Consider the following 13,896-nt stretch of genomic DNA (forward strand, 5'->3'; position numbering starts at 1 on the left):
AAAAAAGAAAGTATCCCGACATATTGTATAATAGGCTCATCTTTTACGATGAATATTTTTATAATTTGCTATATTGCAGAAATTCTCAGCGAACAGGTAACACAGAATTTTTATCAGTGATCCGCATAAATTTATCAAAATAATATTACGGAATAGAGAACTTTTATAATAAAACTTCCAACATAATATTATTATACACAATTAATACATAATAATGATAAAGATCGTTTAAACTTCGGCACAAGCAGGAGTGTGACATTAAATCCTATAATAGTACAGACGACTTGGTATGGCGACTTATATGACGGAGTGGTATCGTATACCTCCAAAAATTGCTCTTGGTCTTCTCTTGATAAATTTGAGGTGCAATTTCAATGTCAATCTTACCGCCGGCAAAATGATCGAGTTGTCTTTGTACACGTTTGGGAATGTATGTTTCGTCTGATTTCATGGATTCATAGCGCTGAAAAAAATTACAGAAATTAAGTTTTAAAATTAAATAAAATTAATCTGTCATATTACATGTTGCAATAGACATATATTTTTGAAATCTTTTAGAAACACTAATTTATGTAAGAAAATATAAGTCTTTGTCTTGCTTATAGGTTATGAAGGCATCGATGACTTATTTAAACTTACTACGACAAATGACTATATAGACTGTTATACCTACCATGCATATAGAAGTGAAATAAATAGTCTTCGAATTGATAAACGCGAGATAAAAATGTTGGAATATATTTTTGCGAATCAGCGTTCGTATTTTATTTTAATAGTGAATACAGATCAGGATAAAATCTTACGTGATAAACCGATACCATCTACTAAGTAAAGGAGAGCTCGGTTTGACACTAAAGATGTCCAAGTCTATTTCTACAAACAAACTCAACCGGCAAATTCATGGCCAATTTCGGCAGCGTGAGTATAGAAATCAACGAAGTGTTTATCACATTGCATAAGGGTAATAAACACGAGAAAAATCAAGTAGTTCAGATCGTGAAAACGGATTATTTAAACTTATTTGATACACCATCATTTTTAAATTCTGATAGAATACCTAGCAAGCACCAAATAACAGTAACATAATATCAATGCTAGAATTTCACATTTCACAATACGAGGTCTGGCTATTAAATAACGAGACTGCTTATGAAAAAGAGTTTCATTTTAAAAATTATTCTACAATCGAATGCTCCCCTTCAATGTATTCCCCTCCCCTCCCCTCGCCACACACCGTTCCATTCGTTTTTTCCATTGGTCAAAACAATGCTGGAAGTCTTCTTTTGTAAGTGTATTTAGGAGTTCCACCGATTTTCGCTTCACCTCTTCCATCGACTCGAACCGGGTTCCTTTTAAGACAGACTTGATCTTTGGAAACAGGAAAAAGTCACAGGGTGCTAAATCAGGCGAGTACGGCGCGTGTTCGAACACTGGAGTGCCTCTAATGGCTAAATAACGCTTTACAGACAGCGCGTTATGGGCAGGTGCATTGTCCTGGTCCAAGATCCACGACTTGTTTTTCCACAACTCCGGCCGTTTCTTACGAACTCGCTCTCGCAGTATTGCCAAAACTTTCAAATAGTAAGTTTGGCTTACAGTTTGACCCTCTGGAACCCATTCAGTCATCACGATGCCGTTGATGTCGAAAAAAACGATTAGCATGGCTTTAAATTTTGATTTCGACATCTTTGCTTTTTTCATTCTTGGGGATGCAGGAGTTTTCCAGTGCATGGATTTCCGCTTAGTTTCAACATCGTATTGGAATATTCAAGTTTCATCGCAAGTGATGATGTTTTCCATCAATTCAGGCTCTTCATCTAACTTCTCAAGAAAATCTGAGCAGATCTGTTGACGGACGAACTTTTGGTCAAATTTTTTGGGACCAACTTCGCACAGACTTTCTTCATGTTCAATTCGTCATGTAAAATTTTTCTGACAGTTTCTTTATCGGCGTTTACAGTCTCAGCAATCATCCTAATGCTCATACGACGATCTCCGCGCACAATTTCATTGATTTTGGTCACTGTTTGCCGAGTTGAAACAGAGACAGGTCGACTGGACGTTGGTCATCTTCGGTGCTCTCTCAGCCTTCAGAAAACCGTTTATACCATTCGAAAATACACGCATGAGATAGAGAATTCTCACCATAGGCCTCTTTCAACAAGTTATAGCACTCAGTCGGAGTTTTTTTAATTCGACGAGAAACTTCACATTGATCCGTTGCTCGTGTTTTTCGTCACACATTGTTATCGGCACGAGAAAAAAACACGTTTGTTTCTAACCTCTATAGAAAAAATACTGCTACAGAGACAAAAACGAGGTTTCGTACTGGAATAGTAGACACTTCCANATACGACGATCTCCGCGCACAATTTCATTGATTTTGGTCACTGTTTGCCGAGTTGAAACAGAGACAGGTCGACTGGACGTTGGTCATCTTCGGTGCTCTCTCAGCCTTCAGAAAACCGTTTATACCATTCGAAAATACACGCATGAGATAGAGAATTCTCACCATAGGCCTCTTTCAACAAGTTATAGCACTCAGTCGGAGTTTTTTTAATTCGACGAGAAACTTCACATTGATCCGTTGCTCGTGTTTTTCGTCACACATTGTTATCGGCACGAGAAAAAAACACGTTTGTTTCTAACCTCTATAGAAAAAATACTGCTACAGAGACAAAAACGAGTTTTCGTACTGGAATAGTAGACACTTCCACCTATCCAACGCTGCATTCGTTTTCCCCCTACCCCTCTAGGACGACTTATGCGTGCGCAGTCTCGTTATTTAATAGCCAGACCTCGTATAATTGTTACATAACACGCGCATTATATTGTATTTTCATTGTTGAGTGGGAAATTATAATATTGATATTGATGTTACTATTAGTTGGTGTCTGCTGAGGAGCCTCCTCGCTACCGAATATCATAATAACACAATTCTAGAAAATATTTTTAATAAAAATTAAATATATGATAACATAGTATTTATGTGCCATTGAATCATGTCATATTTTCCTAACAAAAGTAACAATTTATTTTATCTTACGTAATCACGAAACATCATATGGCATTTATGCAAGGTTGCGTGCACGAAACTGTAATACTTGACGCACGAAACTTCAGCTTCAAGTATCGATTATGTGCTACTTCTACCTATTGCCGCACACACAGCTGCACATCACCGTGAGAATATACAGCAAACACAAGACACTCTCAACTCGTACGTGCGTGCAATTTCCGCGCAAGCGTTATTCCAATCGTTACCTACCGAAGACTGACAATGAAGCAACCACTCAGTAATCGAACCACGTTCACTGAGTGATCATGGGCGATCCCATAAACGGTCGCAACTCCTTCATCGTTACCACTTATCTGGCCAATAAAGAACATGATATTCGGCTAATCCGTTGGTTGCTGAAATCAATATGTCTCTGGCCTCGTTCAGGCAAAGCTTCCATCGTAGACCGAGTGCTCTCGGAATTTTTAATATTCACATGTTTCTCTTTGTTATTCATGACAATAGTGAGCATGGGTTTAGTTATTTTTGTCGAGAAACGTGAAGATATGGACGTGATGATGATAAACATGGGACCCTTCGTATACCTTCTCATGACAGTTATGAAGTATACTTGCCTGATAGTGCATGTCGACGACATACGCAAATGCATAGATTGCATTGAGCTCGATTGGGATATCGTGAAAACCGTCGAAGATTACGAAGTGATGCTGAAGGACGCCAAGATCGGTCGCTTCGTAGCGACTTGCATCACTCTATTTGTATACTGCACCATACAATCCTATAACATCACCAGATGCTTCATGAAAACTGTCGTGAATGTGGATAATGTCAGTGTTTTGACTCGCGGATTACCCTATCCGTTCTATAATGAGATCGTGGACACGCGCTTCAGTCCGGCGTATGAAATAGTCTTGGTTATACATTTTGTATCGGGTTTTCTACTGTGCAATATCACCAATGTCAATTGCGGACTGATGGCAATTTTAGTAATGCATGCATGTGGACAGCTCAAGATTTTAATACAATGGCTAGGCGATATTGTGCAGGAGGATGATGTTATTGATATCAGCACGGTACAGCAAAAGCTGGGCTTTATCGTCGAACATCATCTACAGGTGATAAAGTAAGATGGCAAAATTTATCTTTATAACAATTCTAATTATTCTGATCATTTAGATAGTCTCCTTTCATGATTTTTTTATGACAATTTTAAATAATCTTTCATAATTGTTATTTAATGACAGCCTAACGCTTTAAAAAAGTTTATAATGTTTCTTATATCATGGACATATATATCTTTTAAATATGTAAAATTTTAGTATTATTATTTATGGGGTGTCCCCCAGAAACATTTCCGGTGTTATACAATTGTCAATACAATTAGCTATCTCTGCTTCTTTTCCCTAGTGATCGTAACATATTGAAAATATATTTGCAGATTTGTGTCTCATACTGAAAATATAATGTATTTGACATGCCTTGTTGAATTGCTTGGAGGTTCGATATTATTATGTTTCGCCGGATACTGTTGTCTTACGGTATGCTAAAGAATTAGAATTTAAAAATCTAATATAGAATGTATGTTAAAAAATTATACAATGGTTGATTAATATCATAGCAATTTTCGAAACAGAAATGTAGAATTAAAATGATAATAACATTTAATAAGTGTTTACTATACATAAATGATAAAATTGTGATGCGATCCCGTTGTAAGTTACATATGAATTTTTCAGGCGTGGCATAAGGCCGAAACAGAAAATATTCCAGTATATTCTGTAATAGTAGTTTCCGTTATATTGAATATTTTTATAATTTGTTACATTGCCGAAGTTCTCAGCGAACAGGTAACACGGAATTCTTATTAGTAATTCATATAATTTTGTAAAAATTGTACAGCGCAATGCAGAATTCCTATATAATATTGTTGCACAATTTATACGTAATATTTATAATTACCGCCCAAGCACCGACGTAAATATGAATATGACATGAAGTATAGTAGTTCAGACGAGTTGGTATGGCAACTTACATGACGGAATAGTATCGTTTACCCCCAAAAACTGCGATTGGTCTTCTTTTGATAAATATGAGGTGCAATTTCAATGTCAATCTTACCGCCGGAAAGATGATTGAGTTGTCTTTGTTCACGTTTGGAAATGTAAGTTTTATCTATCGTCCATTTAGCAATATATATCATTATTATAATTTAAGGGAGGTGGCAAACATTTTCTGAAAGAAACTTTATTAAAGAAAGATATAATGCTGATTTTATTTACAGGTTTTGAAGGCATCGATGACTTATTTAAATATGCTACGACAAATAGCTGTATAAACTGTTATTGTGCATATAGAAGAAAAATAAATAGTCTCCGATTAAAAATAATCGCGAGGGAAATTAAACATTTTAGATAGTGCAAACTGTTTATTTAATGTCGCAAACTGTTAATTTATTTGTTACATCAATTTATTAACTTCTTACCAAAACACAATAGCTGCGATGTATATAAAGTTGCGTGCACGAAACTATAATATCCGGCACAGGAAACCTCAGCTCCAGGTATCGATTATGTGCTACTTCTACCTGTTGCCGCAAGAGCTGCACGCTGTTCTGAAAATACCCAGGCCACCTTCAACATTGTATAGCGCGCAATCACCGCGCAAGCGCTATTCCGCAAGCGTTACGTATCGAAGGATAACAGTAAAGCGACCGTTCAGTGATCAGACCATCTTCAGTGAGTGACCATGGACAACCCCATAGACGATACTATGAACGATCGCGAGTCCTTCACCGTCACCACTTATTTAGCTGACAAAGAACGCGATATTCGGATAATTCGTTGGTTGCTAAAATCAATATGCCTCTGGCCTCACTCGCACAATGTGTCAACTGTCGATCGAGTCTTCTCAAAATTTTCAAGACTTACATGTTTTTCGCTGTTATTCATCGCTGTGTTGAACATCGGTCTAGGTACCTTTATCGAGGAACGCGAAGATACAATATTAATGATGATGAACATCGGTCCCTTCATAGGCCATCTCATGGCGCTCTTAAAGTACATCTGCCTGGTGTTACATATCGACGACATACGCAACTGCGTGGATAGCATTGAGCTGCATTGGAATACCGTGAGAAGCAACAAAGATCACGAGGTGATGCTGAAGGACGCTAAGGTCGGTCGCTTCATGGCAACTTTCATTGCCACATTCATGCACGGCGCCGTACAATCTTATAACATCAGCAAGTGTTTCATGAAAAATGTCGTGGATGTGGATAACGTCAGTGTCTCAATTTGCGAACTACCCTTTCCGTCCTACAACGAAATCCTAGACACGCGTTTCAGACCGGTGTATGACGTGGTGTTTGTTATGCAAATCATAGGGTCCTTTCTTGTCAGCGGTGTCACTAGCGTCAACTGCGGTCTAATGGCAACATTTGTGATGCATGCGTGTGGGCAGCTCAAGATCTTAATATTGTGGATTGGAGATATTATACACAATGACAATATTGTCGATGGTCGCACAATACAGGAAAAGCTAGGCTTCATTGTAGAACATCATTTACGGGTATTAAAGTAAGGAGGCAAAATTCACCCTTCTCATTATTTTAATTATTCTAATTATTTACGTCTTTTTAATTATTTTATTACATTCAACAACAATACTTCCAGTGTTTCAACACAAATAACTTTCTCTGTTACTTCGGCTAGTAATCATGACATATAATATATAAAGTTGAAACATCTATTCTTACAAAATTTACACATAAACGTTTGTTTGCATTAAATATATATTTGCAGTTTTGTGTCTCACATAGAAAAAATAATATATTTGACATGTCTAGTGGAATTGGTTGGAGGTTCGCTAACATTATGTCTCGCCGGATATTGTATTATTACGGTATGCTAACAGAATTAGAAGGAGTTTAGAAATTGCAGAATGCAGAAATATATAATGGTAGATTAATTAATAGCAATAATCGTAATAGTGATGTTGAAATAAATTTCACTGAGATTGTATATCCACGCATATTCTTCTATTATTTTATGTTAAATAGAATTAAGAAAAATTTCGAAATTTAATACAGAATATATTTTAACAAATTGCACAACGGTTGACGAATTACATGCAATAATCAAAATAGTCATATAGAAATAAAAAAGCAGCACTTGCTATACATAAGCAAAAAAAATTATAACTACATGGTTATGTTGTGAATTACATATGAAATTTTCAGGCATGGAATCAAGACAAAAAAGAAAGTATTCCAACGTATTGTGTGATAGCCTCATCTTTTACAATGAATATTTTTATAATTTGTTATATTGCAGAAATTCTCAGCGAACAGGTAACACAACATTTTTATTAGCGTATAATTTTATGAAAATAATATTAAGAAATAAAAAACATCCCCACATGTTATCACGCATATTTATTGCATGATAATGATAAGTATTATATTTCAACTTCGACTTAGAAGTATGACATTAAATCCTATAATAGTATCGACGAGTTGGTATGGCGACTTACGTAACGGAATGGTATCGTCTACCTCCGAAAACTGCTCTCGGTCTTCTTCTGATAAATATGAGGTGCAATTTCAACATCAATCTTACCGCCGGCAAAATGGTCGATTTGTCTTTGTACACATTTGGGAATGTAAGTTTCGTATGTTGTTCATGGATTCAAAGCGCTGAAATGTTTAAAGAAAAAGAAAGTTGTCACGTTACATATTGTTGGAATTAACGTAATTTTTTACAATCGTTTTAGAAACACAAATTTATTTCAAATCGAAGATATAGCGCAATTCTTGTTTATAGGTTATGAAGGCATCGGTAACGTATTTAAACATGCTACGACAAATGACCTCATAGATTGTTATACTTAGCATACTTGTAGAAGAGTGAAATAAAGCGAATGTCTTCATTATATGTACCTTTTACATGTTGCACATAATTATAGTCACCAAAATACATTCATTCAGAAAGACATTTACTTTCATTACACTCATTGTTACATACATCACACCGTCACTGACTGTAATCTACATCAATGGAACTATGGGGAATACTGTAAATGTAGGAAATAAAAAAAATGAACAGACCAGATAGTCGCGGGTACTCGATACGCCGGAGAAACTACAAAGTAGAAAACGTGATCCCGTTGCATTACTGTAACGATGCATTCCCTCCCGGCGAAGACCGCGGCCGACCGACCATCCGTCGGCTGCCAAACGGCGCTCAGCGCCAACAATAAACAATTCACACGCGGAGCACACAGCCGACATGTGCACACGTAGGCAACAACATTTGTTTGTTGCCAAACACACGTGTCGGAAAAACCGCGAAGCGCGATATAAAAGACCGCTCCGCCGCAATATCGAGACCTGATTCCGCCGGAGTCAGCCGGATCGTAAGATCGTAGCTGCTCCGGATCCCGATCCCCAGGTCGAGAGACAGCGACGGTGTGTACGCCGTCACTGCTGTGAGTTCGCAGCCGACTCGACATCCTTCCATCCGGAAAGTCTAAGGTAGTGCGTACGCTGTCTCTCCCGTGGAAGTCGCGGGCACCGGACTCCTCAACTTCCATCTCGGGACGGTGTGTTCGCCGTCTCCACCGGGAGCTCCCGGCCCTCTTGCCCGTGACGGACTTGGGGATCGGCACGAGTAAGGACGGTGTGTTCGCCGCCTCTGTCGAGTATTCTCGACCTCGGCCACTCCACTCTGGTCACCGGGTCTTGCGCCTCCGGGGCATGCGAACGCCCCGGAGTATCGTTCCGCGTACCGCGTCGCGAATCTAGAGACAACGCGTGTCTCTCCGCCGCACCTCACCGGAGGTACCAACGACCGCCGCGCAACCGAGAAACTACCGCCGCCGACTACACGTCGGCCAGGCTCGCCCGGCCGACTCCACCGCTCCTGTAAGGAGGCGCGATACCGCGTGCCCTCCGCTTCGGCAGTCGACCGACGCGAGCACTCCACGTGCTGCAACCACCGCGACCCGCGTACCGTGACGCCGAGTCTAGCAGGTGCATTCCGCCGCCTTGCACTTCGATGCGAAACCGTCGAATTTAAACACCGCGAAACCTACCGCGCCGAACGTCAACTCCGCGCCCGCTCGCCGCTAACACCGCGAGCTCCACGGGCCGAACGTCACGACTGCTCCCGATAGATTCCGGGAAATAACAACAACCAAGCCGACGTCACCACGTAAACACGGGATTCCGTCGCCAATATTGTCATCCGAATATTACTGGTGTGAAACACCGAGATTAAAGCACAGCCCGTCGATAAGATTATCTTGTATCCAACAACGTGGGATAATTTAATAAACAGCTTTTATTATACATTCGCTCACTCACTCGCTCACTCGCTCATATACCTACACCCGCACACATACAAGAACGCTTGGGCATCCGGTGAGCTACGCCAGGGCCAACCGAACACGGTCGACCAGGGACACCGCACGACCATCCCACCGGCCGGGGTAGGGACGAACATCCACTGACCGGCGGGGTCCGAGTCACATTACATATTCCCCTTCTATCGCGAATAGCAAAAATAGCACAAGAACCCTTTCTGGCGTATTCGCTTCCTTACCTTGCATCCCATCAAGATCGCTCGCACGCATCACGCAACGGTGTTCCAAGAATCACAAACCCCCGACGTATATCGTTAATAATGAAATGTCCGGACGGGAAAGGTTGAGCAGGAATCATTGCGTTCACGTACGATTTCTCAGGAGTGGTCGGAAGACGCACATGCGCACGTTCGATATTGATCAGTCCACTCTCGGCAAACACGCTCAGTCGTCGGCGAGTGTCGTTGCGATATAGTCATTGCCATGCATGATCGTTCGATATTAAGACCCTTTGAACCCACGACGGATGGCTGGTACTACAGTATCCAGTTGAACCGTTGGCTGTTGAAACCGATCGGCGCTTGGCCGCTGTCTCTCTGCGAAACCACAACGGAGAAGATTAGCTGTGTGATCCTGATAATAAACAGTTACTTCCTTATAGGATTCCTGCTGGTCCCATGCACGCTCTGCACGATCCTGGTGGCGACCGATCTCGACAGCAAGCTCCGGATGATCGGTCCGCTCAGCTTCGTCCTCATGGCCACGGTGAAACATTGCATCCTCACTGCCCGCAATGGGAACATCGGAGAGTGCATTCGGCACGTCCATTCGGACTGGAGCCGCGTCGGTCTGGGCCAAGAGAAGGACCGAGAGATTATGTTCGACTGTGCCCGATTCGGCAGATGGTTGTCCTTCATCAGCGCGACCTTCATGTATTCCGCTGGCTTGTTTTACAACGGGCTGATGCCGCTCTTAGCGGAAAGAACGGAGCTCATCGACAACGAGACAGTGAGGCTGCACCCCTACCCGACCTACCGCGGCCTCTTCGACTCGCGGGATAGCCCATCCTTCGAAATCGTACAGTTCCTGCAAGGTCTGGCCGGTTACGTCCTTTACACGATCACCAGCGGAGTTTGCAGTCTGATCGCGGTTTTCGTCATGCACGCATGCGGACAGTGCCAGATTCTCATGCTGAAGATGGAGGACCTCGTGGACAGTAAAGAGAGGAAAAGTGCCAACTGTACGCCCGATGGAAAACTCGGCGACATCGTTAAGTGTCACATTAGGATACTTAGGTAAAGTTGATAAAATTTTACCTACTAACAGCGTTTCCTGATTAATATATGAGTGAGAATTGAAATTCGTTGATGGAGAAATTAAATTGTTCGCGATGAATAGAGAGGAAATTTGTTTCCACGGGAAATATTAAAATCTAAATGTTACTTTTAATACACTAAAAAGTTAGAAATTAAATTTAAAAAATGTATAAAGTCTCAAATTAAGAAAAATTTGGTTTTAACCGATAGCGGACTTCAAACGTATATGATTATAGCGATATTATCGTGAAGATATTACTATCGCACAGGTTTTACCACTTTCGTGTAAAATACTTGGAAGAAAGTTTTAACTCTCTTTCCCACTTTAATCATGTGACTTACAGTTTCATCACTCGCACTGAGGAACTTTTGAACGAGATTTGCCTCGTGGATGTAGTCGGATGCACGCTGAACATATGTTTCGTAGGATTTAATATGATGACGGTACGAAACATAATTGACTTTCAAGCACTTGATTGTTTACTTATTAAGTAATCTGTCGAGAACATAGTAAAATCCCACAGTGATTTCGCGCTCATTACGTTTTCATGTCAGTCCTCTAGGAATGGGAACATCGCGGAACTGTAGGATCGATGACATATTGCTTACTAGGCATATCTTTCACATTCAATATATTTATCCTTTGTTACATCGGGGAGCTTTTAACCGAACAGGTACTTAAACGATGATTACACCTCACATATCTTCCACACATTTCTGACGTACTGGATTTACGAGAATCGATTTAGTCTTTGAAATGAAAGGCTCGGTGAGAAAACGTTAATATGCTGTGCAAAACATTATTTTTAACAGTGTATACAGATCGGAGTAAAATCTTACATGATAGATTGGTACCGTATACCGGGTAAAGGAGCACTCGGTTTAATGTTAGTGATGTCCATGTCCAATACCACGATTAAACTCACAGCCGGCAAATTCATGGACTTATCTTTGGCCAGTTTCTGCAGCGTGAGTATAGAAATCCATTAATGAAGTGTTAATCACGTAGCGTGAGAAAAATAAACGCGAGAGAAATCAAATCACATTTTAGGTCATGAAAGCGTCACTAGCTTACCTAAATTTACTTCGTACCTTTAAGATTTGATATAACATCCTTCTCGTTACCGTGTGTATCATAACAATGACAAAAAACTAACGTACGTAATAAAAGTTAAATATGCGTTAGCTAAAATATCTATTTGCCACTGAATCATGTTTCATAAATAATTATTCATGTATGCTATCTAAATTTTTGAAATAAATAGGTTTAATTTATCTAAGATTTTTATGTGTAATTAACGGGATCAAGACCGAAAAGGAATATTAATTAAATTTAATAGAAGAAAAAGTGTTAAAATCAAATAAATGATTACTCCAATACTCCTTAGTAAATTTTTACTTGGGTTAAGTGAATATTATTTGAACGTAGCACTTTTTAATACATTCGAATAATATTTATTTGAATCTAACACTTTTTTTCAATATACATACATATGTGTATATATTATAAAATATTGTGTGAAATGCACGATTATGTCCTGCATAATTACCGCCGCACTGCAACTGCGCCGTGCGCAAAACTGCGTTACGCGCATCGACAAATGCCGGAGTTACGTGTATATCCGCGCAATTACGTCATGATTTCACGTGAACTTCGTGTCCCTACGCACTCTCTCATATCATCGAACCCCCGGACGAGCAATGACCTGGAGGAAGGGGCAACTCTTCGCGTGTACGATTGCAACACAATGTCCTTTGACTTTGCTACACATAACAGACGCAAAACGTACACGCGCGCGATCACGGAATATTTATCCGCGCTCGTGTCGCCTCGTGAATGTGTAGACGGCGGTATTAGCGTGTTTCAGTCGGCGTTAGATCCTGCAAGCGACAGCATGCACGATCGACCCTGAGTTTTGGAAGGGATTCAGGTGCTCAATGTGCACTACGAGCGTGACATACGTTACGCTATGCAGTTCTGCCATTGGATCTTAAAGTTGATCAATATCTGGCATTTCGTCGCTCGTCACAAAATGAGAGAATACTCTCGAGCCGATGATCTTCACGTGCATCTTCGTGCTGTGCTTCGTGCTCGTACTTTTTGGCTCGTACGTCTTTTTCTGCAAGAATGACTATTATTATTAGTAAAAGTGAAGCTTTTCGGACCGATCGGCTTCTGCCTCCGTAGTCAATTACTGCTTTCTAGGTGTGCGAGTCGCGGCGATCGGCAGATCGAACACGTAGAGGGCGACTGGCCGGTGGTTCAACGGTGGAATTAACAGAATGTTCACTGACAATGTGTATCCTCGGATAGTCTTCTATGAATTTGAAAACTAGAGCTGTCCTTGTCGAATTCTACGAATCAATTTATATTTGGCAAATTCATGGACATATTTTTGGTTCATTTCTATAGCGTGAATATAGAAGTTAATCACTAAAGTGTTTACCACACGTAGCGTAAGAAAAATAATCGTGAAAGAAATTAAACATTTTAGATGGCGCACCTGTTTATTTTAATTTACTTGGTACCTCAATTTTAAATTCTGATATAATAGCCTCCTTACTGGCAAGTACTATAATTATTAGTTCTGAATTATATTATATACATTAGTTCTCTGAAACAGCACACACTTTTAATATTAAATATACGCTAACGTAATACCTACTTGCTATTAAATCTTGTCATGTTTCGTTGACAAGAATAAGAACTATTTCATGTCGTTACCGAAACACAATAGCTGCGATGTGTGTAAAGTTGCGTGCACGAAACTACAATATCCGGCACAGGAAACTTCAGCTCCAGGTATCGATTATGTGCTACTTCTACCTGTTGCCGCAAGAGCTGCACGCTATTCTGAAAATACCCAGGCCACCTTCAACATTGTATAGCGCGCAATCACCGCGCAATCAAGCGCTATTCCGCAAGCGTTACGTATCGAAGGATAACATTAAAGCGACCGTTCAGTGATTGACCATGGTCAATCCCATAGACGATACTATGAACGATCGCGAGTCCTTCACCACTTATTTAGCTGACAAAGAACGCGATATTCGGATAATTCGTTGGTTGCTAAAATCAATATGCCTCTGGCCTCACTCGCACAATGTGTCAACTGTCGATCGAGTCTTCTCAAAATTTTCAAGACTTACATGTTTTTCGCTGTTATTCATCGCTGTGTTGAACATCGGTCTAGGTACCTT

General features: G+C 40.2%; 3 protein-coding genes across 4 annotated transcripts; all 3 read left to right on the forward strand.

Moving 5' to 3' along the window:
• The first annotated feature begins 3,324 nt into the window (after positions 1 to 3,324).
• On the forward strand, positions 3,325 to 5,354 carry LOC106744610. The gene is made up of 4 exons (XM_014619531.1): positions 3,325 to 4,142; positions 4,458 to 4,557; positions 4,756 to 4,866; positions 5,301 to 5,354. Exons 1-4 carry the CDS (start codon positions 3,325 to 3,327, stop codon positions 5,352 to 5,354), a joined length of 1,083 nt encoding a protein of 360 aa, XP_014475017.1.
• Positions 5,355 to 5,600: 246 nt separating this feature from the next.
• LOC106744626 lies at positions 5,601 to 7,604 on the forward strand. Of its 2 annotated transcripts, XR_001374466.1 has the most exons (3): positions 5,601 to 6,594; positions 7,257 to 7,367; positions 7,523 to 7,593. XR_001374466.1 is itself a non-coding variant. In XM_014619549.1 (2 exons), exons 1-2 carry the CDS (start codon positions 5,765 to 5,767, stop codon positions 7,300 to 7,302), a joined length of 876 nt encoding a protein of 291 aa, XP_014475035.1. In that variant the 5' UTR covers positions 5,601 to 5,764; the 3' UTR covers positions 7,303 to 7,604. The 2 variants fall into 2 exon arrangements, 1 of the variants encoding a protein (XP_014475035.1); XM_014619549.1 differs by having other exon boundaries at positions 7,257 to 7,604.
• Positions 7,605 to 9,761: 2,157 nt separating this feature from the next.
• Positions 9,762 to 11,912, forward strand: LOC106744625. Its single transcript, XM_014619547.1, has 4 exons — positions 9,762 to 10,674; positions 11,040 to 11,139; positions 11,259 to 11,369; positions 11,509 to 11,912. Exons 1-4 carry the CDS (start codon positions 9,863 to 9,865, stop codon positions 11,683 to 11,685), a joined length of 1,200 nt encoding a protein of 399 aa, XP_014475033.1. The 5' UTR covers positions 9,762 to 9,862; the 3' UTR covers positions 11,686 to 11,912.
• Positions 11,913 to 13,896: the final 1,984 nt, after the last annotated feature.

The sequence above is a fragment of the Dinoponera quadriceps genome, unplaced genomic scaffold (assembly GCF_001313825.1).
Source record: "Dinoponera quadriceps isolate SergipeBrazil2010 unplaced genomic scaffold, ASM131382v1 scaffold1455, whole genome shotgun sequence".
Lineage (NCBI taxonomy): Eukaryota > Metazoa > Arthropoda > Insecta > Hymenoptera > Formicidae > Dinoponera > Dinoponera quadriceps.

Bases quoted from the DNA above. Each gene is read 5' to 3' on its own strand.
- LOC106744625 (XM_014619547.1), top strand. From the start codon at position 9,863: ATGCATGATCGTTCGATATTAAGACCCTTTGAACCCACGACGGATGGC. The intron at 11,140-11,258 runs GTACGAAACATA...TCAGTCCTCTAG, and splicing joins TAGGATTTAATATGATGACG to GAATGGGAACATCGCGGAAC. The intron at 11,370-11,508 runs GTACTTAAACGA...TATTTTTAACAG, and splicing joins GGGAGCTTTTAACCGAACAG to TGTATACAGATCGGAGTAAA.
- LOC106744626 (XM_014619549.1), top strand. From the start codon at position 5,765: ATGGACAACCCCATAGACGATACTATGAACGATCGCGAGTCCTTCACC. The intron at 6,595-7,256 runs GTAAGGAGGCAA...TGAAATTTTCAG, and splicing joins CATCATTTACGGGTATTAAA to GCATGGAATCAAGACAAAAA.
- LOC106744610 (XM_014619531.1), top strand. From the start codon at position 3,325: ATGGGCGATCCCATAAACGGTCGCAACTCCTTCATCGTTACCACTTAT. The intron at 4,558-4,755 runs GTATGCTAAAGA...TGAATTTTTCAG, and splicing joins CCGGATACTGTTGTCTTACG to GCGTGGCATAAGGCCGAAAC. The intron at 4,867-5,300 runs GTAACACGGAAT...TTTTATTTACAG, and splicing joins CCGAAGTTCTCAGCGAACAG to GTTTTGAAGGCATCGATGAC.